Source organism: Acomys minous, assembly GCF_964271855.1.
Source record: "Acomys minous genome assembly, chromosome: 20".
Taxonomy (NCBI): Eukaryota; Metazoa; Chordata; class Mammalia; order Rodentia; family Muridae; genus Acomys; species Acomys minous.
The window spans coordinates 24,190,569-24,215,518 of NC_140502.1; the positions used below are offsets into that span (position 1 = coordinate 24,190,569).

General features: G+C 56.4%; 4 protein-coding genes across 12 annotated transcripts in view; 2 read left to right on the plus strand and 2 right to left on the minus strand.

Annotated features, from left to right (window-relative positions):
- LOC311590862 (uncharacterized protein) overlaps positions 1 to 4,026 on the plus strand; it is an 18,827-nt gene extending 14,801 nt beyond the window's left edge. For 6 of the 9 annotated variants that reach the window (XR_014776986.1, XR_014776987.1, XR_014776988.1 and 3 more), the window contains one exon: positions 2,504 to 3,839. Coding sequence is in view for 1 of the 9 variants with exons in the window: in XM_084770155.1 (XP_084626281.1) it covers positions 2,571 to 2,674; positions 3,939 to 4,011 (177 nt within the window). In the remaining 8 variants the exon portion in view is untranslated. Of the gene's footprint in view, positions 1 to 2,503; positions 3,840 to 3,938 lie in introns of those variants that run through there. The other 3 variants (XR_014776985.1, XR_014776989.1, XM_084770155.1) reach the window with 3 other exon arrangements.
- MED29 (mediator complex subunit 29) lies at positions 656 to 5,257 on the minus strand. Its single transcript, XM_084770149.1, has 4 exons — positions 4,999 to 5,257; positions 4,133 to 4,191; positions 3,848 to 3,932; positions 656 to 947 (listed from the first exon to the last, which is right to left on the minus strand). The coding sequence occupies exons 1-4, from the start codon at positions 5,209 to 5,211 to the stop codon at positions 705 to 707; spliced, it is 600 nt and encodes a 199-aa protein (XP_084626275.1). The 5' UTR covers positions 5,212 to 5,257; the 3' UTR covers positions 656 to 704.
- A 198-nt stretch (positions 5,258 to 5,455) lies between these two features.
- PAF1 (PAF1 homolog, Paf1/RNA polymerase II complex component) lies at positions 5,456 to 10,841 on the plus strand. The gene is made up of 14 exons (XM_084770147.1): positions 5,456 to 5,733; positions 6,074 to 6,103; positions 7,099 to 7,191; positions 7,419 to 7,540; positions 7,627 to 7,693; positions 7,769 to 7,870; positions 7,956 to 8,061; positions 8,137 to 8,205; positions 8,283 to 8,386; positions 8,612 to 8,728; positions 8,818 to 8,946; positions 9,953 to 10,058; positions 10,151 to 10,241; positions 10,317 to 10,841. The coding sequence occupies exons 1-14, from the start codon at positions 5,687 to 5,689 to the stop codon at positions 10,721 to 10,723; spliced, it is 1,590 nt and encodes a 529-aa protein (XP_084626273.1). The 5' UTR covers positions 5,456 to 5,686; the 3' UTR covers positions 10,724 to 10,841.
- A 677-nt stretch (positions 10,842 to 11,518) lies between these two features.
- Positions 11,519 to 24,950, minus strand: part of SAMD4B (sterile alpha motif domain containing 4B) — a 39,142-nt gene continuing 25,710 nt past the window's right edge. Inside the window, exons 3-13 of the mRNA XM_084770146.1 lie at positions 23,964 to 24,434; positions 18,889 to 19,128; positions 18,432 to 18,541; positions 18,230 to 18,316; positions 17,434 to 17,752; positions 17,017 to 17,102; positions 16,602 to 16,720; positions 14,957 to 15,155; positions 14,713 to 14,836; positions 13,254 to 13,337; positions 11,519 to 13,071 (exon numbers count right to left, since the gene is read on the minus strand). Of these exons, the coding sequence (XP_084626272.1) occupies positions 13,043 to 13,071; positions 13,254 to 13,337; positions 14,713 to 14,836; positions 14,957 to 15,155; positions 16,602 to 16,720; positions 17,017 to 17,102; positions 17,434 to 17,752; positions 18,230 to 18,316; positions 18,432 to 18,541; positions 18,889 to 19,128; positions 23,964 to 24,434 (1,868 nt within the window). The 3' untranslated portion in view covers positions 11,519 to 13,042. The remainder of the gene's footprint in view (positions 13,072 to 13,253; positions 13,338 to 14,712; positions 14,837 to 14,956; positions 15,156 to 16,601; positions 16,721 to 17,016; positions 17,103 to 17,433; positions 17,753 to 18,229; positions 18,317 to 18,431; positions 18,542 to 18,888; positions 19,129 to 23,963; positions 24,435 to 24,950) is intronic.

Genomic DNA, 24,950 nt, shown 5'->3' on the forward strand with positions numbered 1-24,950 from the left:
AGCCCCCTCCCCAGGGCCTGCTTCCCGGAGGAGCTGCGTTCTTCCCCAAAACCTATGATTCATTGCTGCTGGGGCCTTTTCACTTCTGCTTTGGGGCTAAAAGTATAGACAGGCAGGAGTCGCCGACCAGGCCTCCGCACACACCGCCCAATGGCCCCTGCTAGACAGGGCTGCTGACGTAGCAGGGTTGAGTGAGGGCTCAAAGTGCGCCTCGGTCGTGTGTGCTGAGGTCAGGGCCCACATTCCTACATTTCCCCTTTTCTGGGCCAGGAAGTCCATTTCTGTAGCCCGAGGCATTCTGGTTCCCCTTATGTACACAGGATCCCAAGGCTACATAATGAGACCCTATCTCAGGAAGAAAGCTGCAGCCAGGGGGACTGGTGGAGAGGTAGGGTTGGAAGATTGGGGGGAAGGTGGGTAGCCTGCACACTGGGCCATACTGAGGAGGGTGTAAAGGGCCCAGTCAGTGCCACTGCCAGGGCCAGGTAGGAAGTGAAGTCGCTAGAACAGAGGCCATCAAGGCCCAGCCCACTCAGGGCGGAAGCAGAGTGAGTGGCCGCAGCCAGCGCGAGGCCCGCAAGGCTCTGCTGCCCCCTGCTGGTCTCAGCCACACTGCTGCGGCAAGGCCAACAAATCACAAACCGGAACCACCTGCTTTGCCTTAGAGCATACTTTCTATTTCTGCCCCCACCCCCACAGAAACCTCAGAGGCTGCCCCCAGGGCCAGCCGAGGGTGCAGTGGTCTTGCCAGTGACCTTGTTGGCACAGTCCAGCAGAGCAGTGTGAATGTCTTTGGCACAGGCAATCTGGGCTTTGATGACAGCCAGGTACTGCGGGTAGGGCAGGCTGTCTGGCTGCACTGCATCTGGCTTGGTGGCCGTCGGTACCAGTGTTGGAGAGTGCTTGGCGCTGTCACAGCTCTGCGAGAGGCACTCGTGGGCCAGGCGCTGTGGGAAGGCAAGAGAACAGCAACAGCATCACTTCCAGGGGCCTGCAAACTGCCCACCCGCACCCCAGGTTATAGTCTGGCTTTGCCAGCCTCTTGCTGGATCATCCAGCATACACGGCCACGGGGCTCAGTTCTTAATGGTGCGTGCCGCTGTTTGCGGCCGACTTCCTGTGCGGACAAGGCTGTCCTCAAGCTCTTCACCCTCCCGAGAGCTGGGGTCACGCGGGCGCACACTGGGCTGGGCACGGACAGCCCTTTGGGCACAGGTGCTCGCTGCCAAGCCTGAGGCCTGGGCTCCATTTCCCCAGGGCTCATGTAGCATAGGCAAAGATCAACCACTGCAAGGCGCCCTCTGACCTCTGCGTGGGCACAATCCCAGCCCACCATAAGATGCAGCAGTTTTAGAAATCACCAAGTGTAATGCCATGCCCCCAAGGGTAACCACCTGCAAGACAGGGTCTCTCTGTGTAGCCTTGGCTGTCCTGGACTCACTCTGTAGACCAGGCTGGCCTCAAACTCACAGCGGTCCTCCTGCCTCTGCCTCCCAGTGCGTGTGATGTACTCCTGGCCGGCGATATACTGTGTTAAGCATTAGCTTGTGAGCATCAGCCGTTGCTGCCCATCCTAAACACCAAGCTTGGCCTTCACTTCCTTGTGCACCAGCACCTGGTGGCTGTCTTCCTTCGGAGGCTGCCACTCTGCCCAGTGCTCAGGCCCCTCCCCACACTGCTGCTGCTTCCTGTGGGCCCTTGTCTCGGAGCTGAGTCCCTCGGTAGGAGTTGTCCTCCTAACCCAGTCAAAAAGTCCACCTTGCAACAAAACTCCATTCAGCTGCTCTGTGTGCCAGACTGCAGCAAAACACGGTCCTTCCCAGGGCTGGACAGTGCTTGCTGAGGCCCGCAGAATACTGATAAGAGGCGAGCGTTAGGCTCCATGCTGGTACTCCCAGTGACTGGGGGTGGATCAGGAAGTCCAGGCATCCTTGGCTACATAGTGAGTTCAGACAGCTTTTTCCCCCCAAGACAGGGCGTTTCTCTGTGTAGCCTTGGCTGTTCTAGACTCTATAGACCAGGGTGGCCTCAAACTCACAGTGATCCGCCTGCCTCTGCCTCCTGACAGACAGCTTATGAAAAAGTAAGACTGAATCTTGGTGACAAGAGTTGAGACTTCAGTGGTGCAGCTGTTTGTCCGCACTCCCTGTGTGGCTAAGGAGCTCACCCCACCGTGCGAACTTTGAACCTTACGAGCTTCAGTTCCTGTGTCCTCATTTCAAGGGTGAACACACGTTTCTTCATTGGCTCCAGAGAAATCATATTTTTTCTTTTTTAAACATATGAATGCTTTGTAAGCATCCATGTAGTATGTGTAGGTGCCTCCCAGATTCCCCTAGAATTGCAGCCAGTGCTCTTAACCACGGAGTCACCTCTCCAGCCCCCAGAGAAATCATCTAAGCCCCTTCCTAATTCCAACCATAGCCCTGTGCCCCCTACCCCCCCGGAACTGCTTCCCCCGCAGCCTGGCGAAGCCTCCATGGCCCCGACCCCTTCCTCATAGCTCCTCTGCAGCTGCGCCCCTGGGCCCCCACCTCCAGTCTCAACACGCCCCTCGCTTCCTAAAACAGAGACTGGATCCCGGCTACTCCTCACTTGAATTCCTCCGTCACCTCAGCGGATCGGACTGTGTGAGTGTGGTACTGGGACGGCTCCCCAGCCGTACCTGCGTCAGGTAAGCTCTCCCTCAGTCACCAGTCCTTGCACTCTTCTCTTTCCCCAAACAGGCTAGCCTGAATTTATGGCAGTCCGCCCGCATCAGCCTCTCAAGTTGGGATTACAGACAGGAACCACCACGCCCAGCTCTTTTTTAAAAAAAAAAAAACCTTTTAAAGGAAGATCTGACCTGGTCACCCAGAACTTTGCCCTTCCTGTTTCAGCCTCTTAGGCAAATAGCAGCTGGGAAAATACCAGCAGGCTTGGTCGCTTAAGGGGATGTGTGTGTGTAGGGGGGCGTGCACGGAAGAGTGCCTGAGGCTGCACAGGCAAAGGCCAACCTCACATGTTGTTCCTGCGGCCTGGAGCTGGTCCTACTGGCTGGACTAGCCAGCGACTGAGCCTCAAAGATCCACTTACCTTCATCTCCCAGAACTTAGATTACAGGCATGTGCTGCCACACCCAGCTTTTTATGTGGGCGATGGGAACTGAACTTGGGGACTTGCTGCTTGTGTAGCAAACACTCTCCAACTACATTATGTCCTCAGCACTGCTCCCCACATCGTCTACGGCCCCAGCTTATGCTCCACCGTGTTTGCTTCTCTGCCTGCCCACTCCAGTCTCCTACTCCCAATCAGCCAGTTAGAGCCACAAGGTCACACCTGTCCCTGGCGACAGACCACAGGTGCCTGTGGCCTCCCTCAGGCCCCGTCGCTGCTGCCCTTCCAGCCAGACTGTGAGGTGGAATTCCATGGTCCAGCAGGAGCAGCCTGCTGTGAGTCACTCTCCCTCCTGCAGACTTCCACAGGCCCCACCCCCCTCCCCCTCTTCCTCCAGAGGACTGCCATCGGTGACCACACGGAGCTGTCCCTCTTTGGTCTTATGTTTGTGAGCCCACTGACCTAGAAGCGCCGTGAGGGTAGGAAGCAGGGCAGCCAGCACCTCCCAGCATCAGCTGACGCAGCCAGCTGAGGGACCCACTGACTGAAGGTTCAGAGCTGGCCATGGTGGCGCCTGCCTGCGATCTGAGCACACTCAGAAGGGTCACGGTGAGGTCGGCCTGGTCTACACACACCCAGCGTCAGGAGAGCCTGGCCCACTGCCTGATTCTATCTCAGAGCACCTCTCTGACAGATGTTCCTGTGGGAACCAAGGAGAGCTTGGTCACAGGGTATCTAGAGAGTGCCTTACCAAGCAGAGTTCCAGCTGATCACAGAGAGCGTAAAATTCCTCTAGGCACTTGTCAAAGCGCTGTATGGGCCCATCGCTGCTTTTCCTACAGCCGGGGAGAGAAGAGCGTGTGTGCAGTGATTTCCAACATCGATATAACCAGTCAAGTGACCACCTTGAGATGAAGCCCAGGCCCGGGGCCTGGAGGGAAGGGCGGGGCCTGGAGGTGAGGGGGCGGGGCTTGGAGGTGAGGAGCTCCTCGGGTTGAGGTGGGGCTGTGGCGTGGGGAAGAGGGGATTCACTCACTGTCCGTTGTCAATGTTAGTGTTCTGAATCAGGTTCTGGGCTGCAACCTTCATCAAAGTCTAGTTTCACAAAGACAGTGAGAGAGAAAAGTAAGGGACAGGAGAGAAGAATCGCAAGGAGGATCAACGCTCTACCCTGAGAACCACGGGGCGGTGGTGGCGCACGCTTTTAATGCCAGCCCTCGGGAGGCAGAGGCAGGCGGATCGCTGTGAGTTCGAGGCCAGCCTGGTCTACAAAGTGGGTCCAGGACAGCCAAGGCTACACAGAGAGACCCTGTCTCGAAAAACCAAGGGGGCGGGGGAAGAGAACCACGGGCCTTCTTTTCAGCTGACCCATCATGACAATACAGACTAAAGCCCACTGCCATCCCCATAGCAACGTCTCCCGGTATTTCCCCCAGAGGGCTGCTCTCCTTTGCAAGTCTCACCAATAATTTCCTGGATAGAAATGACGCCTAGGCTGCTCCTCTGCACTAAACTTTGTTTTTTTTGTTTTGTTTTTGAGACATGGTCTCTCTGTGTATCATCCTTGGCTGTCCTGGGCTCACTTTGTAGTCCAGGCTGGCCTCGAACTCACAGTGATCCGCCTGCCTCTGCCTCCCGAGGGCTGGGATTAAAGACGTGCGCCACCACCACCCGGCTAAACGTCTTCGCTCATTCGTTCTCATTTTCTCCGTCTCTGCACGGCGTCTCACCCTGCAGCCGTGGCAGGCCTGGAACTCAGCCCGCACTGCACGCAGAGATCCGGGTGCTGGCGTCGGAGCGCACAGAGCACCGGCTCTCCCTTCCCCGCCTGCGACCTCTCTACACCCAGCCCCCGGCGCGCCTCCCCGGGGCCCGCCCGCTCCCCGCCGCGGGCGGCGTCACCTGCAGGCTCTCCTTCAGCTGCGGGATGAGCATCTTGTAGCGCTGCACGGGATCGAAGTCCTGCTGCTGCTGCTGCAGGAGCCCGCTCGGGGCGGGACCCACCAGTTGCCCCGGTGGCGGCTGCTGCTGGGGACCCGGGCCGCCCGCGGAGCCGGGACCCGACACACCCGCGGCCGAGGACACCGCCGAAGTCTGCGGCTGGGGCGCAGCCATCTTCCTCCGCCGACACACCGGAAGTCCGTCACAAGCGCGTCGGCCCCGGCTTCCCCTCGGCCTCTTCGGTGGGCGGGGCCCTCCCAGGCGGCTCAGCCAATGGGAGGAGAGGATGGCGTTCGCCTCTGCCGCCTCAAATCCGAGGCCAGGCCTGGGGTGTCTCTCAGCCAATCAGAGGCGCGGCCTGCACGCCCCGCCCCGTCGCCCTCAGCCCGCCAATCGCTGCGGGGGACTGACCGCATTTATTTCCCCGAAGGCCTTGCGGCCCGCAGCGACCTGTCTGGTCTTAGGCGTCTCGGTGGCAGTCGGAGCGGTCGCTGCGGGTCCGTGTCCGGCGCTGCCCGCGCTCCTGCTTGGCCACCCCGAGCTCGCCGCGCCGCGCCATCCCGCCCGTCCTGGGCCTCGGCACGCCCCTCGGCGCCCGCCCGCCCGCGGCCAGCGAGGACGCAGCCCGCCCCGCCGTCGCCTGGTCGCGATGGCGCCTACCATCCAGACGCAGGCCCAGCGGGAAGATGGCCACAGGTGGGGCTCTGCCGCCCGCCCTTTATCTTGTGCGTGTGCCGTGAGCTGCAAGCCGGGGTCTAGGCCGAGGGGGCCCCATGTCACCGGCTCCATCAGGCCCGGCCGCGGTGTCGCGCCGCGCTCTACCCGGGGTCCCCGGCCGTGCAGTGTCGGAGTTTCGCCCTGGGGGCTCCCGGGGAGGGAGGGACCCAGCCCCCGGCCCCCTTCAGCGAAGCTTCTGGAGCGCCCTCCTCCTCCGCGGCTTGCACGCAAACACCGCTCCTCCCGACATCCCGGGACGCTGCCTTCCTCCACTCACCTGTCAAACCCCTGACGTCCGTCTCTCTTCTCCCCCTGCCAGGCCCAACTCCCACCGGACGCTGCCTGAGAGGTGAGCGCCGCCCCGCTTCCCAGCAGGGGTGGGAGGCGAAGGCATCGGGGCGGTGGGGGCCCTTTTGGTGCATTTGAGTCTCACGAAGTGGCCCAGACTGAGCTCAAACTTGCCGTCTTCGTGCTGCAGCCTCCTGGGTAGTGGGCTGCAGGCCTATGCCCGTGCCCAGTGGCAGAGACCTAGTTTTTTGGTTTGAATTGTGTGTGCAGTCACCTCAGCTGTGTGGCAGTCAGGACTTGCTATAGAGCCACGTCTTCCACCATGTAGGTATAGACCTGAGTCAGGTCCACAGCCATGACCACACGCCCAGCCACCTTGTCAGCCTGAGGCTATCGTTGTGTTTAAATTTGTTATTTTCGTTTTTCAGGACAGTGTTTCTCTGTGTAGCCTTGGCTGTTCTGGACCTCTGTAGACCAGACGGCCTCAAACTCAGAGATCCTCCTGCCTCTGCCTCTACAGGGCTGGGATTAAAGGCCTGCACCACTGCCCAGCACTATATATATATGTTATATATATATATATATATTTTTCCCCCCAAAGACAGAGTTTCTCTATATGGCCTTAGCTGTCTTGGACCTCTCTCTCTAGACCAGGCCGCTTTGAACTCAAAGAGATCCTCCTGAGTGCTGGGATTACAGGCCTGGCATATTATTTGATACAAGAGTTTCACTCCCTTTCCGACTGGACTGGCCTGGAACTCGTTAGATGACTTAGCCTAAAGTCTCAGTGATCTGCCTGCCTCCCAAGTGCAGAGATTAAAGGCCGATGCCACCAGCTTCAGCTATTTCTATTATTTATAATTAGATGTGCAAATTTGTGAAGCTACCTACAGAGGCCACAGGTGTCAGATCACCCTGAGTGTTACAGGTGGTTGTCAGGAGCCTGCTGTGGGTGCTCAAAGCCAAACTTGGGTCCTCTACAGGATAAGAACTCCCTCTTAACTGCTAAGTCATCTCAGGATCTGTGAGACCTAGTTCTGAGCCATGTTTTCCTAGGTCTGGAGTGGTCTGCCGAGTCAAATACTGTAATAGCCTTCCTGACATCCCGTTTGACCCCAAGTTCATCACCTACCCCTTCGACCAGAACAGGTAAGACCGAGCTCAAGGATGGAGAAATGCCCCTTTCATGACGTCTTCCTCCTTCGAAGTGTTCAGTAATGCCAGTAGAGAAAGCAGCACGCAGCATCCTTACTGAGAGGATGCCAACACCAGGAACACGGCACGCTGAGTTCCTCTCCATAGAAGCTAAGCTAGGAAGGGTGGATGCTGGCCCAGGGTGGATCAAAAAACCACAACAGGCATGTTTTCCCACCTAGGTTTGTTCAGTACAAAGCAACTTCCTTGGAGAAACAGCACAAACATGACCTCCTGACTGAGCCAGACCTGGGGGTCACCATCGATCTCATCAACCCTGACACCTACCGAATTGATCCCAATGGTGTGTGGGGAGACAGGGAGGGTCTGCTCTAGGCCGCGAAGGCCAGGCCTGGGCATCCCTCATGCCCTCCTGCCCTCACCCCCTAGTTCTTCTGGATCCGGCCGATGAGAAGCTTTTGGAAGAAGAGATCCAGGCTCCCACCAGCTCCAAGAGGTGAGGCGGTACCACATGGCACTGGGTGGGCGCTGCCAAGCACAGGACCCTGAGGTGCCTGGCCTTCCTCTCCAGATCCCAGCAGCATGCCAAGGTGGTGCCGTGGATGCGGAAGACAGAGTACATCTCCACTGAGTTTAACAGATATGGCATCTCTAATGAGAAGCCGGAGGTCAAGTAAGTGACCAGCCGGTGGGAAGGCAACGGGGCAAGACTTTAGGGACGTCCAAGAGTCCCTTAATGACTTCCTCTCCACGCCTAGGATTGGGGTCTCTGTGAAACAGCAGTTCACAGAGGAAGAAATCTACAAAGACAGGGACAGCCAGATCACAGCCATTGAGAAGACTTTTGAAGACGCCCATAAATCGGTAACTGGAAGAGTGGGGATAGAGGCAGAAGTGTGGCTCAGGCTCCCCTCTTTCTTACCCTTTGTGTTCTACTAGATCTCCCAGCACTACAGCAAGCCCCGGGTGACACCAGTGGAGGTCATGCCTGTCTTCCCAGACTTCAAGGTCAGGCTCTGTGGGAGGCAGGGGCAGCCTCGTGTGCCTATCCAGTCCAGACTAACGTTACGTCTTCCATTCCCCAGATGTGGATCAACCCCTGTGCTCAGGTCATTTTTGACTCAGACCCAGCCCCCAAGGACACGGGCGGGGCGGCCGCACTGGAGATGATGTCTCAGGCTATGATCAGGTCAGGGCTCTGGCTTTCTCTGTGGACCCCTCCTCCATGCCGCTCCTGAACGTGGGTGGGTTTGAGATGGAGCATGATCCTGTTGTGCAGGCTGACCTCCGCCTGCTGCCATTCCCCTTGCCTCACCCTCTGGAATGCTGAGTTCACAGGCATGTGTTGTCACACTGGTCATACTGCGCTTTGTTTGCCTGACCTTTACTCTTCTCTCCCCCCCCCCCCCATCAGGGGCATGATGGATGAGGAAGGGAACCAGTTTGTGGCTTATTTCCTGCCTGTAGAAGAGACGCTGAAGAAAAGAAAGCGGGACCAGGAGGAGGAAATGGACTACGCACCAGACGATGTGTGAGTGGGCTAGGGCTAGGTTCTGCAATTCTGAAGTGTGTCTCCTTTGCTCCTTGGGGGACAAACGCGCTGACCACGCACCTCCTCAGGTACGACTACAAGATCGCTCGGGAGTACAACTGGAACGTGAAGAACAAGGCCAGCAAGGGCTACGAGGAGAACTACTTCTTCATCTTCCGAGAAGGTGACGGGGTCTACTACAACGAGCTGGAGACCAGGTGCGCAGCGCTGCTGCTTCCCTCCCGCGTGGGCCCCTTCTTAGAGACCGTGCAACAACTACCCCAGGTCACAGAGCCTAAGGATTTGTTGCGCTTGTGAAGGCAGCAAGGAGCCGCTTATGCAAGTGGGCGGGGACCTGCCTTGGGGTCTAATACCATACACCAGAAAGAGAACCTCCACACAATGCAGGGTCCAAACCCAGCCGCTTCCCTCACACATGCAAGGCAAGTGCCTGCTATAAGATGCATTCCTAGTCTCAACAGTTGGAGTTCTTGTGTGTGATGAGTTTGTGCTCAGGGTGTACACAGATGTGGAGGCCAGAGGTCACTGTCAGTTGTCTTCCTTTGTGCACATGCATGCGTGTGTAGACCTGCGCGTGGCATGGCATGCCTGTACAAGTCAGCAGGACTTGGGGAAGGGCTTTTTCCTTCCACCATGGCACTTTACCAACTGAGGCACCTCCCCCAACCCTTGACTCAACTTTCAAAGTGTCACCTCAGAGCTGTTCTCTGGGGGCAGAAGGCTAATCTGCCCTGGTGCCTGTGGTTTGAGTGTCTGCTCAGTACAGAGGCGACAGGCTGCCATTCCTGCTGTCTGGCTGGAAAGTGAAATCAAGCAGAGTGACAGCGCCAAGCGAGCATCACATTCCAGCTTCAGTCAACTGTGCTTCCTACTGAACAGCCAGAGGCCCAAAATTGGCCGTTTTCTTGTTTCTGACTTGGGTGAGGGGTCTTGGGAATGGCTCAGCAGTGAAGAACACTGGCTACTCTTCCAGAGGACACCGGTTCAGATCCCAGCGCTCACACAGCCGCTGTTAATTCTAGGTGCCAGGAAAATCTAATGCCCTCTTGTGGCTTCTGAGGATACTGCACACACAGTACATAGACATTAACACCTCTCACACACATTGTAAGAATCCTCTGTGTTCTGGTAGCCAGGTGTCAACTGAGACTGATCCCAGCAGAGGCTAACTTTAGTTTCCCCTTCTGCAACTGTCCACTGCAGGGTCCGCCTTAGTAAACGCCGAGCCAAGGCTGGGGTTCAGTCAGGCACCAACGCCCTGCTTGTTGTCAAACACCGTGACATGAATGAGAAGGAGCTGGAAGCCCAGGTGAGCTAAAGGCGCCCGGCGGGGGTGGGGTGGGGGCAGTGGGGGCAGAGGACCGGGCACCTCCCATCATCTTCCTAATCTGCTGGTTCCAGGAGGCACGCAAGGCCCAGCTGGAAAACCACGAACCGGAAGAAGAGGAAGAGGAGGAGATGGAGGCTGAAGACAAAGAAGCTGGGGGCTCAGGTAAGGAACCAGTCACACCCTGGGAGCCCTGGGAGGGTAGGCAGTGGGATCTCACCAGGCCCTGCTTTCTCACAGATGAAGAGGAGCGTGACAAGGGCAGCAGCAGTGAGAAGGAAGGCAGCGAAGATGAGCACTCTGGCAGCGAGAGTGACCGGGAGGAGGGCGACAGAGATGAGGCAAGTGACAAGAGCGGCAGTGCTGAGGATGAGAGCAGCGAAGACGAAGCTCGTGCTGCCCGGGACAAAGAGGAGATTTTTGGTAGTGATGCTGATTCAGAAGACGATGCTGATTCTGATGCTGAGGACAGAGGGCAGGCCCACAGGGGCAGTGACAATGACTCGGACAGTGGCAGTGATGGAGGCCAGCGGAGCCGCAGCAGGAGTGCCAGCCCCTTCCCCAGTGGGAGTGAGCACTCAGCTCAGGAGGACGGCAGTGAAGCTGCAGCTTCTGATTCCAGTGAGGCGGACAGCGACAGTGACTGACCTCAAGGCCTCCCAGCGGAGCCAGCAGGTCCCATTCTTAGGGCAGGGAAGCACTTTTCTAGTTGTCTGTGTCGAGAGCCCCTCAATCTTTGCTGTTAATAAACCTAACTTCTCTTGACTTCACCTCTCAGAGCCTCTGTTCCCCTCCCCCAGCCCATCCCCTTCCCCCAGGCGCTTAAGGATCTCCACTTGGAACACAAAAGAAAGCCCCCACGGAGTTCCCAGGAAATGGATTATAACAAAATTCAGAATCTTTTTGGTTTTGTTGGTTTTTTTTTTTTTCCAAAATAAGCCCAGACCATTAACAATTGAAACTCCAACAAATAAGTCTTCTCCAACAGCGAGAAAAATGTACAGGTACTCAGAGCTGATCTGCCAGTGGGGCTGGGGACAGAAGTGGGTAGGGTAGGGTGAAACCATGGAGGGGCCCGGGGGTGGGGTGGGAATGTCAGGGTCCTGCCTGTCAGAGTGGGGCCGCCTGCGTCCTACACTCTGCTGTCAGGTGGGGGGAGGGTGTCCCTCATCACCTTCCAGTGCCAGGCAGGGTCAGTCACCCTGGTGGGAAGTGAACAAGACTAGACTAGACCGGCTTGTGGAGGTGAGGGTCCCGTGAGAGGGACACCCTGCTTATTCTAACAAGGTGGCCTTTCACCCCACTTCCCACAGCGAGCGGGAGGGGCCGGAGCAGCCGGGAGTTAGAGGGGATGAGCAAAGGCACAGAAACCTGGAGGGCCGGGTGGGACTTGCATAGGTTGATGAGTGTGCAAGAGGTACATAAATACACCTGACACCCCGCCCAGCCCGGCACTGGGAGAGGTGGTGGGGACCACAGGCAGGTCCCCAGGGCCACTACCTCCTGGCTTCTCTTCCCTCCCTGGGCTCAGAGCAGGGGAGGTCCACAGACCAGGAGGCAGGGGCAAGGTCTGGGGGGAATGGGCTGATAGTGCAGGGAAGGCTGTGGTTTTTTAATTTTTTTTTTCCTTTTTTCTTTCTTTTTTTTTTTTTTGGTTTTTTTTTTTGTTTTTTCCCAACATTTTGTATCTTTAATAACATACACAATGGTTACCAGCCATATTCATAACAAAAGTTATTCATAAAATGTATCTAAAAATAACATTTTTTCCTTTTCATGTGAAAAGCTTGAGAATGTCCCAATGAGGGTGTAGGTTGAGGGGGAAAGGAGTTTGGAATAGGGGACCCTGGCTTCCCCACAGCCTGAACCCCAAATTCCCTCCCTCCACCTGGGCCCCAGCACCAGCCCTCATCAAGAACGGGTAGCGGAGGGTTGTGACTCGGGCTGGGCTGCACCTCTGGGTTATGATATAGTGTTCCACTTACATGAGGTCACGACATAATGGGGGTGGGGAAGGCTGACGGAAAGGAGGGGGTCGGCAAGAAAACAAAAACCCAACAACCCCCTTTTTCCGCTTCCTACCCACAAGTCTTTTGCCAAAAGACCTGGGCAGCAGAGAAGGGGGGTGTTGGTGGGGGAAGGGGACATTAAGGCAACAGACTTCCTGACCTCACTGTGGGCCGGGGGCTGCCCACCTTCAACCTCTGCATCTGGGAGCCGGGGCTGGGATGGGGGAGGGCAGGGGTCTGGAAGAGGGGGCTCTGCCCTCTCCTCTCATAAAGTTCAGGCTCCCCCTGCCACTGTCCTGGCTCAGAGAGAGGCCTGGGGATTCTAAAAATGACAGGGAATGATCAGAGAAAAACCGTTAAGAACTATATAAATATGTATCTTAAATAGGCCTAAGAAATTAATTGTAGAGACCCTCTGATAAACAGGGCAAGAAGGGGAGGGAGGTGGTGCCTGTCCTGGGGAAGGGGAGTGAGGTGGAGGGGGGAGGGGGAGGGGCAGGGGCTCTTCTCCAGTGACACACTGCTGGAGCAGGCTGTGCACACTGCTTGCTCCCCCACTGTCATGTGTCTGAAGGGCAGGCTGCACAAGGTGGTGGTCAGTTTGTTTCTGAGAAGTCTGCTCTCTCGGGGAAGGACAGGTGTCAGTGGTCTGGAGGAGGCAGGGGTGGGGTGGGGCCGGTCGGGGATTTGGGAGGGAAGGGGCAGGCGGTCTGGCCAGTCCTTGCCCCTTGCCCCTGGCTGCCCTCTCTGTCCCCCGGCCTCAGCCGAGATCCCTCCATGGGCCTGGGAGTGAGCAAGGCGTGTGCCAATGTTAAACAAAAGTTAAGAGGATGAGTAGAAAAATATCAGAGTGTATAGCTGCGCCAGCCACCCTCTCGCTGCCGAGGAGGAGCCTGCTGGGGGACGGCCCCGCCCGCCGCCCGGGGAGCCTATGGGTGCGCTGGGCTGTGGGTCCCGTCAGATGGTGGAAGTTTTGTCTGTCCCATCTGTGGTAAGAAAGGGAGGAAGATCAGGAGATGGTGGGAGGCCCGAGGAAAGGCCTCCCTGACGGGCCCTCCCTGGAGTCTGGCCTCCCCTTGGGACCCTCAGAATGTTTCCAAGTTGCTGGGCTCAGAGCTGGAGACGATGGGTAGATGGGAGCTAGGTCAGGGGAAGAGGAAATGCTCACCACCCAAGGCGTGTTCTGTCATGCTGAGACACAGAGACTCCAGGGTGGGATTGATCTCCAGGTCAGGCCCAGGTACCGGGCAGTCTAAGTGGGAAAGAAGAGAATGGGGTGGTGGTGGGGACCACGCAAACGGGAACAGGCAAGGGCTGGGAGGTGGGGACTGCTGGCCTGGGGGGCGGGGGAAGAGGGTAAGGGACAGCGTAGAGCGCTTGGAAAGCATGCACACAGAGGGGTGGAAGACAAGGCCTGGAGGTGGGGGGGTCACAAAACAGGCAGGGAGATAGGCAAGGTCAAGGTAAGGGTCTGGCAATGCGTAAAAGGCCAGACTTTCCAGACAGAGGAAGTGATGTGAAACCGAGGGAGAGGTCCTGGAGGCCACACACAGGCTTTGATTATTTTAGACTTGGACTCCCAAGCTGCCTCGGGCTGTCTGGGCCCCTGACCCAGACACTGGGCAGCTTCCTGCTGACTGATGGCTCACCCTCTATGCTTGGTAGAAGCTAAGCTAAAGCCGTTCCTGTGCCCACTTGGACTTGCTCTTCCAGGCAGGCTGAACAGGTGGCACAAAAGCAGACAGCAGCCACACAGCCTGTCCCCAAGACACTTCCCAGAAGGACTTACAGGAGCTCAGGTACCACCCTGCTAAGCACTCTGCCTCAGCTCAGGCCACCGGAGCTGCTGGCTCCCATCTCCAGCCTCATTTTCACCCCCATCTCAACGCTGAGGTTAGGTTCCAGGGAGACCCATGTCTCTTAAAAAACAAGTTTTGTACGTGGTGAGGTGAGAAGAGACTTGCGCACCCATCCCGTGAGTATCAGGGAGGCTCCATCCAGCGAGCGCAGGAACGCTGGCTGAAGGGCCGGCACAGTTTCTGAGTGCAAGAACTTAAGTCACCTGCAAACCTAAGACCTGTTCAGAGCAGCCTACCGCAGCCAGAAACCTCTCTCCCTTCTCCAGTCAAGCAGGGACTCAGAGCTGGCATAGCTTAGATCGGCCACTGGCCGCTCAACTCTCTTGACCTCTGACCTCAGGCTGACGTGAGAGGAGGAGAGAGCCCACTGTCACCACCCTTTCCCCCACAGAACCTCATTAAGAGGTAGAGCCATTGGTTCCAGGGGTCACCAGCCTCTGACAGAACAGAGGTGTGTGGACAGGTTACAACCCTCATGACCTGTCAGACTAGCCCCATGTGTGTGTGTGTTAAGCGAACCTGTAAAGACACAGTGACTGACACAGCACGGCACAGGAACGGCGAAGGGAGGAGGGGAGAGGGGAGGGCAGAAGGGGAGGGGGTCAAGCCCTATAGACTGATGGACACTGAACCCCTCCCTACAGACACAGGGAGACGTGAGTCGGTGCACAGCCTGGAGAGACCGGCCACGTCTCCAGAGGGGCTAGTGGACGTGAGCCCCAGGTGAGGGGACAAGTGTACTAAGGAGGGCGGAGCAGGGCACCTCACCTGGAGGGAACATGAGAATAGCCTGGGGTGATGAGTGAACTGGGAGCGAGTGAGTGCGCTGCACAGAGCTGCGGCTCTGGCTTGGCATGCTGTTGCTGCCTCCAGGATTGGCAAACCACAGGTTCTACACAGGACATGGGGAGAAAGTGTCAGGGTGAGTGGAGGAGGCCCAGGCCAAACACACGCCCTAGGGACTGCCACCTCAGCCCCAGAAGCACGAGGGTGTCCATACCATCCAGCTCACCTGTCGGCCCTGACCCCCAAGACTGGGGCTGGTGAGGGCATGTCGAGGAGAGACGCCCCCAATGCCTGAAGGGCTCAGGAGGCCCATCCTGCCAGGCGGGAGGGCCCGAGGAGGCATGGGGAACTGCCGCTGGGTCCGCCGGGCCACACCCATCCCCACAGAGCCAGCTATGGGGAGAGAGTTGGAGCCAAATGCCCAGCTGTCAGAGAGCAGAGCACAGGGTATTAGCGTGGGCAGAAGCCCGTGTCTCCTGTCCTTCCACAGGTCCAGTGGGTAGACAGGACACCAACGTGCTCCAAGCCAGGGTTCCCTGCCACGTCCTTGCACCCTGCCTTTCTGTCTCCACCTGACCCAAGATGAATATGGGGGGCACAGAAAGGTTTCCTTGTTGTACCCTCTAAGCAGTTCTTCAAAGTCACTTCTTTAGTGTGAGAAGGGACCTCAGAGCCTTCTGCATACAGCTAAGGAGACAAAGGTACAACAGCAGGGTCTACTTGATAGACATGTGCTGGGTTTTGGCCACCTCAGCACCCATGTGGCGCTGGGGACAGAGGCCTGGGCCTTATGTACAGTAGTTTCCTGTAACACCAGGGGGCCCAGCCTTTGTACCCTGTACTGTTAAATGCTGGACCAGACCCTCTACTCCAGAAATCAGGCAACACTCCCTGTAGCTACTTCTCTCTGGTACCGAGAGCCGATATGAAAGTATTCAGTGCGTCTACAAGATGGCTCAGCAGGTAAAGGTGTTTGCCAACAAGACGACCTGAGTTCAACCCCTGGAGCCCAGATGGTGTAAGGACAGAACCAACCCCTGGAAGTTGTCCTCTGCGGCCTGGGTCTCCTCACACACACATAAACAAACGCTGAGAGAACTGTGCTGTGCCCTCGTCGGCCCTCCCTCTAAGAGCTGCAGAGCAATTTCATGGCTCTACCTAGTACCTACTTCTGTGCCTGGGGCATGTAAGCTGGATCAGGAGGCCTAAAGCTGCCCATCTCCCTGAGAAGTCTGTTAAGAGCCAGACTTCAAAGGAAAAGCTCACTCCTCCCTCCCTTCAAAGGCCGACGTGGCTGCCTACGGCCACGACATCTCCGCTAACAAAGCCTCTCTGGACTCAAGGCCTGCTCTTCTTCAATTCTTCTCAAGGGGAATCCAATGTCAGTGCCTTTCCACAGATCAAGCTCTTTTTCCACGAATCCTAGCTTACGACCCCCCTAGTCACAGAAATAAATGTATTTGCCTCTGCTGGGATTAAAGTCCCACTAGACTCCCACCCCACCCCCACTTCTCTTTGAGACAGGTTTCTCTGTGTAGCCCTCACCATCCTCACTCACAAGCCAGAATTGAAGATGTGCACCACCACACCTGCCTTTTTTCTTTCTTTTCTTTCCCTTTCTTGGTTTTTCGAGACAAGGTTTCTTTGTGTAATAGCCCTGGCTAGATTCAAACTCACAGTGATCCACCTGCCTCTGCCTCCGAGTGCTGGGATTAAGGCGTGCGTTTTACCTTTTTTCAGCTGTCCATCGTGTTGATTAGAAACTCTGTACCGGTGACTTGCGTGAGCACAGCAGGGAGACCCTTTCAGAACACCTTCACCCTTTAGACACCCACATGCCGACTCCACGGCCTGGGGAGGAGCCCACCTACCCCTTCTGCTGCCGGTAGTTCTGCATGTCCAGGGCAGCTTTGCGTGGGACTGTCCGCAGGAGTTTCAGCACTTGCTGCTTCCAGGACAGCAGCCGCTTCTTCTGTGTCTCTGTGAAAGCCTGGGGAGAGGGAGGAGATGTGGACACAGAGGGCCATGCTTACAGGTTAGCTAGGAGAGAGGGGGACACAGTGGCACTAGTGCAAGAAGAGCAAGAGGCAAGAGACCCTGGAGTGTTTTGTGAGGTGACTTGAGGAAGCTGAATAAACACTGGCACAGGAGCAGGGAGGAGGAGGGAGGAGGTGGCAAAGCTAGGAAGCCTTTAAAGGCAACTGGAGAACGGGGGCTGGCGCACTGTGGGCCCTGAGACGGTGGAACAGCCTCTCTCCCTCTTAGAAGCCCTAGCAAAGGTCCTACCTCATGAGTCAGGCACTTTTCGATGAGCTGGAGGTAACTGGTGATGTTCTCCTCGTCTGGTCGGGACACCAGCAGCTGGGTGCACACTGAGGAACACGGGAAAGGACAGAGCTTAGTCTCAACACACCCCTCTGCCACACTGCAGCTCCCCAGGACCAGATGGTGGGCACAGAGGGTACAGTTGGGTGAGTCCCAACTCCTCAGCTTCGAGGGCAAGAGCTAGTACCACCAGCCCAGACAGGCTTACAGGAAGAGGCCTAGCCACACCCAGGCTCAGCTACTCTGGAGGCCATGACCTCTAGGTCCTTAATAAAGCAGCACCTTTCTCTTTCGCTACGTGGACTTGACGCTGGTGCTTGGGGCTCCCCTGGTGGTCTGCTTCAGGGTTCTGAGCCAGGGCCCGCCTGCTGCTCTCACCTTTGCCCATCACCCGTGTAAACTGGCTGGGGATGTCTCCGTCGGCGACGGGAGCTGGGGCTGGCTCACTGCTATCGGAGGGGGCTGGAGCTGGTGGAGGAGGATAGTTCTCTGCAGCTGGAGGGTCCTTGGCTTCAGTGCCCTTGTCTGATCCAGGGTGGGTGAGGGGAAGCTCAGCACCTGGCAGCAGCGGCTCCCCCCGGCCCCCATCCTTGGCAGTAGGAGTGGCCTGAAGGACACTGTAGGCCTTGATAGGGGTGATGATGATCTGCTGCAGTTCTTGCAGGGCGTTGCGCAGATTGCCGCCTTCCAGCACATCCTGCAAGGGAGACCGTACCTAGGTCAGGCACAGACTGCAGAGTGGCACAAAAAATGGCTACCCTGTGTGGTCAGATGAGGCTGGAGAAGCCCACATGGTATGCAAGGTTCCACACGGAGAAGCAGAGAACTGGACGAAGACAACAAAGGAGGAGGAAAACCAGGAGGAAGAAGCAAGGCAAGGAGGGGGAGGCAGATCAGTGGAAGCGACAGGACTGCGTGGGAGGGCAGGTCGCTGGAAAGATCCCTATACATCTGCAATGCACCACCACCACCAAACACCTGTCAGGGTGATGCCAGAAGATGGAGACAAGGCAGGGAGGGAGGCCTGGAGCCTGGCAGGCAGCAGCAGGGGAGCACCTGGAACCCAGCTGCTCAGGGCAGGGTCCAGCAGAGGTCAGACTGCAGCAATGAGGCGGCCCACTTGCCAATACCACTGGGCCACTGGGCCTTGGAGACGGGGAAACCAGGTCCTCACCTTCTCTAGGGACTTGAGGACGCTCTGTCTCTCACGTAGCTTCTGGATGCTCAGGGCTATCTTGTGCCGGGCACCTTTGGTGACATTCTGTGACAACAGGGAGACAAGAGGCTGACAACAGGTGAGGTGCACAGGGGTGACCCAGCAGAGAGCAGGCTGGCGGCTGTTGGCCCAGCGCCCCCAGCTGGCCCCTCAGGTTCACCTGCGACTCCAGGCGCTGCTCAGTCAGGGTCATCATCTCTTCATAGCTCATCTGTGAAAACAGCGCAGCGTACTTGTGCAAGCGGAGGCTCTTGAGCCATGAGGGCACATCTGTGGAACAGGAGGGAGGGGAGGGCAGGTCAGGACACGGATGCTGGTGACCAGCGGTCAGGCATGGGCCGCCAGCAGCCTTGGAAACTGCAGTGAGTTGGGAGGGGTTGGCCCCCCCCCCAGCTGCCAGGCTGGCCTCCATAATTTACCTCATCTGTCAATCATACGCGCTCTCAGCAGCAGTGAGGGCAAGGGTTATCTATTGCCTTCAGACCTGTCCCCTCCCTGAGGATCTACTGCCCTCGGACCTGTCCCCTCCCTGAGGTGGCAGCTACAGGCAAGTTTCTGTCCTCAGGGCCCATGCCAAGCCCTGAACAAGGGTTTCCGGCACTGCCCTCTGGACACACCTTTCATCCCGCTGCCATCCTCTTGGAAAGTGTTCCGGCTGGAGCCCTGCTCCTCCGTCTGCTCACTGCCAGAGGAGGCCACACTGCTCTGTGGCGAGAGGGGTGCGTGGTCGGGCGTGGTGAAAGCAGCCCGGGCCCCAAGCTCCTCTGGACTCGGCCACTCACCAGGGGCCTGGGGGCTCGTAGGGATGAGTGACATGGAGCGCTTCAGTGGGCTAGGGTGGATTTGGCAGGGGAGACCTGACCAGAGAAGGAAAAAGAAGAGGTCAGGATGAAGGATCTGAGTATTAAAATAAAATAAAATAAAATAAAATAAAATAAATCATGGCCTGCTCTGGCCCATAATCCTCCAAAGGGAAGGAACCAAGAGGCCCCAAGGGAACTGCCTATAGAAATTGTTCACCACACCACCCCAGAACTTCCCCGCATCATCCAAGCCCAGCAGGCGTGACTGGAATCATTCCCATGCCTGACTAGACTCTTCTCTTCACCCTTGCCGTGCCCAGGGCCCTTGCCTTATAGCAGCCATGCTGACTGCTTTTAGAGGTGGGTTTTTTTGTTTTGTTTTGTTTTTTGTTTTTAAGACATTGGGTCTCAGTTTGTAGCCAGGCTGACCTCCAACTCTGTGATCTTCCTGTGTGCTGGGATTACAGGCATGTGCCACTACATTCAATTATACACTGACACTTCCACATGTGCAAATCCGGCTCATTTTTAGATCCTGGTGGTTTCCTTCAGTCACAACAAAATCCAAACTCTGCTACACAGCTAAAAGCTCTGATCACTTAACTCCTACAGCCCAGTCCTTGGCTCAAGCCCCTTCTGGTCCTCACTTCTCCGGGACCACCCACTGCTCTTCTGAGACAGACTCTTGGGCTTCTGTCTCTAAGTGTGGGGACCACAGACACATGCGGCCACCCTGGTTTCTGAACACCAAATGTTTGTTCCTGGAACACTCGAACTTACACCGAAGAACTTTGGCACTTGCTCTATTTTTTTTTACTTTCTTTCTATCCCCCTTTCCTTTTTCTTTCTTTTTTTCACAGGGTCTCCCTGTGTAGCCTTGGCTACCCTGGACTCACTCTGTAGACCAGGCTGGCCTCGAACTCACAGCGATCCACCTGCCTCTGCCTCCCGAGTGCTGGGATTAAAGGTGTGCGCCACCACATCCCACATTCTATCCCTTTTCCTATGATGACAGAAAGAACCCAGGGCCTCCTGCACACGAGACAGTCAGTACTCAGCACTGAACCAGCCTCACAGTCTCAACTCCCCAGTCCTAGCAGCCGGCAGCCTCAGGCCTCAGTTACCTGTCACCTCCTGAGGCCGACTCCAAGCCTTCCATCTTGTCAATACCCTCTAGGCATGCACTCCAATTACTCTCCCATCTTTCTTTAAACACCAATCACGGGCTGGAGAGATGGCTCAGCCATTAAATATAAACACCAATCACAACCCAGGAAAAAGAACCGTGGAACCGAGACCTCGCACGACATGATCCTGTCCTCAGGGTGGGGATGGCCCAGGAAATTGCTTCCTTGGTCCTTACAAATGAGCCACGTAAGTACATTGAATCCCTTCCTACTTTCACGGTGAGGACAGAGCTTGAGGCAGGTGCTGCTATGGTGGCCTGGAGCTCACACCCCTCTGGCTCCAGTCTCTCAGGTGCTGGGGCAGCCAGTGAGTCACTTCTCTAACACCTCACAGGGCCATTTTTTTCCTGGACTGAGTCACTACCCTCTTGCAAGACATTTCGCTCTGTCCACTCTGAGGTAAGCAAAGGGCTCCAAGTTGGCTCTCTAGACAAGGCAGTATCCTCTGAACAGCTGGACCTTGCAACTGCCTACCCCCTGGACCATCACTGCTTCAAGCAGCTTCTCCTGCCGGCTGTCTCAGCCTGTGGAGGGTCGCAGCCCTGCCTCAGCCTGTGCAGGGTAGCACCTTGTCTCAGCCTGTGGAGGGTCGCACCTTGCCTCAGCCTGTGGAGGGTAGCACCTTGTCTCAGCCTGTGGAGGGTCCCACCTTGCCTCAGCCTGTGGAGGGTAGCACCTTGCCTCAGCCTGTGCAGGGTAGCACCTTGCCTCAGCCTGTGCAGGGTAGCACCTTGCCTCAGCCTGTGCAGGGTAGCACCTTGCCTCAGCCTGTGGAGGGTAGCACCTTGCCTCAGCCTGTGGAGGGTAGCACCTTGCCTCAGCCTGTGGAGGGTAGCACCTTGCCTCAGCCTGTGGAGGGTAGCACCTTGCCTCAGCCTGTGCAGGGTAGTACCTTGCCTCAGCCTGTGCAGGGTAGTACCTTGCCTCAGCCTGTGCAGGGTCGCACCTTGCCTCAGCCTGTGGAGGGTAGCACCTTGCCTCAGCCTGTGGAGGGTAGCACCTTGCCTCAGCCTGTGGAGGGTAGCAGCCTTGCTTCAGCCTGTGGAGGGTAGCAGCCTTGCCTCACCATTAGAGGCAGGGTACTACACACACAAGCCTTCCGATTGAGTTTCATAACGAACAAAGCAGTGCTAAAAGGCCCTGTGAGATCAGCAGAGGGAACCCCAAAGTTCCGGTGGCAGCCTCAAGAGAAACAGAAAGCTCAAGGCCTGGTTAGGTGAGGACAAGGCCCAGGAAGCTGAACCTCCTTGCCCCAGGTCCCACAGGAGGCTAGGAGGAGAGAGAAAACACAGAGTGCAGGCCTTGCTCCGATGGTGAGGCTGACGTCCCTGTTAGTGTCCCAGTGACATACAACGCAGGAGGCCACCCTGGTACAGGCCCAGAGCACCTTCTGTGACCATCTGAAACAATACTGATGCCCCTGGCCAGAGGTTTACTCAAGGAGGAGGGTACTGACTGGCCCTGCACGCAGGCAGTGTGAGGCTCTGCTACTGCCCAGGGTCCTGCAGTGACCTCTGCTTGGGGCTCGTTCCCAGGGTCTGGGCACTGTGGGCTCTGGCTTCTACCCCACGTGGGCGTCCTGAAAGAAGATGGCACTCTGGGCCGCAGGGCTGGAGAGGCCTCAGTACAGGCCGTGGTACCTGCCTTGGTGCTCCTAGTCACCTCCTTCCTCCCTTCTTAGTTAAGAAGTGGGCTGATGAGGCTGAGGGCAGGGAACTACCCCGACTAGAATGCCTCTGCAGGTCCTGAGCAGCCCTGCTTAGCCTGTGCTGGGGTGGTGGCTGGCTACGGCCTGAGGACTATAGAAACAGGAATGCCTGCTGCAGACTCATGGCCTCACACCCGCCAAGAAATCCTGGTCTGTCCTTGGCAGCGCACCAGACTCACCCTGCCTGCCCTCCCAGGCCAAGCTTTGCTTCACACTCAAAAATATTTGAATGGTTTCCTGCTTCCTGCAACTCTCCAATATCCAAAAGTTTCATTTTACCCTTCAAAGGATCAGACTGTGACGCTAAGATCCGAGTTCAAATCCTAACTCTACCACGTCTAAAATCAGTGCTCTTGGACAGGACCCTGTCTGTCTGTACCTCAATGGGTATAAGTTAGCCTAACACACACCATATGGTGACTCGCAGAAGCTACAGGCCTGCTGTGCTCTGATCCTCTACTGGTTACCACAGCCTTTCAGCCATGCTGTGCCCTCTACATGGAATGGCCCAGTCTCTTCTCCCTTTCGGTCCATAACCCTAAGCAACACCGTGAAAGCACAGTCCTCCAGAGATGCTGGGGTGCTTGGGCGGCAGCTCAGTGGTACAGACTCATCTAGCATGATCAAGATTCTGAGTTCTTCCGACAGAAGCAAAAAGCCTACTATGGTTATGAGCAGGGGGCACAGAGCGTGTGGGTGGCCACTGCGTGGATCACGTTCAGGCAGAGGCCCCAGAGCCTGACTACCTGGATCTAATTCTGGTATTATCTTGGGCAGATGACTTCTAAGACTAAGCCACGTTTTAGAGTTTACAGCTCTGAAGTCCTCAGAATAGCTCCTAGTAACACGTATACTATTTCCCAGTCAGAACAATCAATGTTAACATAGCCTCTAAACCTGGTACAGAAGTGTGGTACTCCAGAACCAGAAAACAAACCCAAAGTAATTAGGGTTGCTCAAGTTCTCTGGAAATGCCCTGAATCCTTCATCACCCTTGGTCCACTTTAACCTGTGCCCACTGAAAAGGGCTAAGTACCTGAGGCTAAATTTTGAGCACTCACCTTCAATCAGGTCAAGTCACTCACGGTGGCTTAGGAAAGCCACAGCACCTTACACTGTTCACCTCAGCTAACATTTCAAAAAGACACCTCAACACCAACTCCTGTTTTATCAAGTCTCGAGGCTTAGCTGGTCAGCAGGACAGCACTGGTCAGAGGTGGCCTCGCCAGCTCTTCTACTGTTCTCTGTGTGGCGGCCTCATCTGTGACCTGGGTCTAACGGTCTCCAGGGAGGCTGGCTGACACTGCATCCATAACGGTGCTGCTGAGCGCACGCGGCACTACTGCTCAGCTGTAACAGCGGATGCTCTGCAGTACAACTTTACAGACATATTTCTCGTGTTGGAAGCTAAGACCAGGAACAAAAGTCCTGAGTCAGCTGAAGAGAACTCAGAAGTGGCATCCATTCCTCAGCAGCCAGGCAGGTTATGGAAATGCTGACAGGGAGGACTGCAGAGGTGGCTCAGTAGTTAGGAGCACTTGCTGCTCTTGCAGACAACTAGGGTTCAGTTCCCAGAATTCACATAGTGGCTCACAACCACCTGCTACTCTCTGTGTTTGTTTGTGTGTCTCTTTGAAGACAGTGTTTCTCACTGGGCACAGTGCCTGCAATACTCGCACTCAGGGAGGCAGATGCAGCATGGTTGCCCTGAGTTCATGGCCAGCCTGGTCTACAAGGCAAGTCCAGGACAATCGTGGATGGGCTACACAGAGAAACCCGGTCTCCAAAAAAAATCACAAATAAACACATGAGTAAATATTAAACAACAAACAATAACAACACCTCAAATGTGAGTTCCTAAGACACAGCTACAGGTCAGATTCAGCTCTGAGAAGGTCAGTTCACAACCTCTGTATGGCCTCCCTCATAAAACTGAGGCCCAGTCAAGTGATGGGACTTGCCAAGGCCACAGAGCAAGAGAAGACAGCCCTCACCTGTGTTCGCACTGCTCCCAATACTGTTGATGGCCGGCGGCACTGAGCTGGATGGGTGGAAGGGTACGTGTCCATTTTCCCGGGGTAGCTTGTCCTGCCAGCCTGGCCCTGCCTCTCCAGGGGCCAGCTCTGCAGGCCCCCCCCATTCATCTGAGCCCTGGCGTGAATGGTAGGCAGGCTCTGGCCGGGTGCGGAAACCACTAGCCAGCCGCTCTTCCAGGTGGCTCAGCCAGAGGGCTAGCGCGTTGCGGTCCTCCAGTGTGGTGGCTGGGTGGATGAGGGCATAGGAGAGGAGCTGGCGGCTCTCCTCGATGAAGGCATTGCTCTCAATGGAGTAGGCCAGCACCTTCTGCAGCAGTCTCATGTACTCGGACTTGGCCTCCGTGTTGCCTGGCTGGAGCAGGGGCAGGTGAGACAGCAGGAGGGACACCACCTTCTCTTTGGACTCCTGCTGCCACTGGCTGACGATGGCTGCAGAGGGAGAGAGGGAGCAGCAGGCGCGTGAGTGCACACTACCCAAGCCCCACGGCCCACAGCCTCTCCCTCAGCTCTAGTCTCTCCCTCACTCAGTTATCGCCCTTGACCCTGTCTCCACAGAGCTGAGACCAAGCACATGTTCCCTGCTTCTAAAGTCGCTTTTCCTAGATCTATCACTTCTGTCCTCAAAGCCTGCAGTGAGCCCTACTCAGTCATGGGCAGTCCTCCTACTACGTGAAGGCCTGTCATTGCTATATACCTACCTGCCGACCACTATCACCGCTATTCCCTTCCTCCACCAAACAGTGTCTTGGCTAAACAGAGAAGGTGCTGGAATACAAGTTAAAGCTCTGGCGTAAGATGATCTCAATTCTTCACCAGTTTGATTTTAGAGAAGTCACCTTAAATGTCATTGAACCCTGATTTCTTTGCTTTTGGAGGCGGACTCTTGCTATGTAACCCAGGCTGGCCTTGAACCTCCTCTGCAAATACAGCTATCTGCACTTGAAA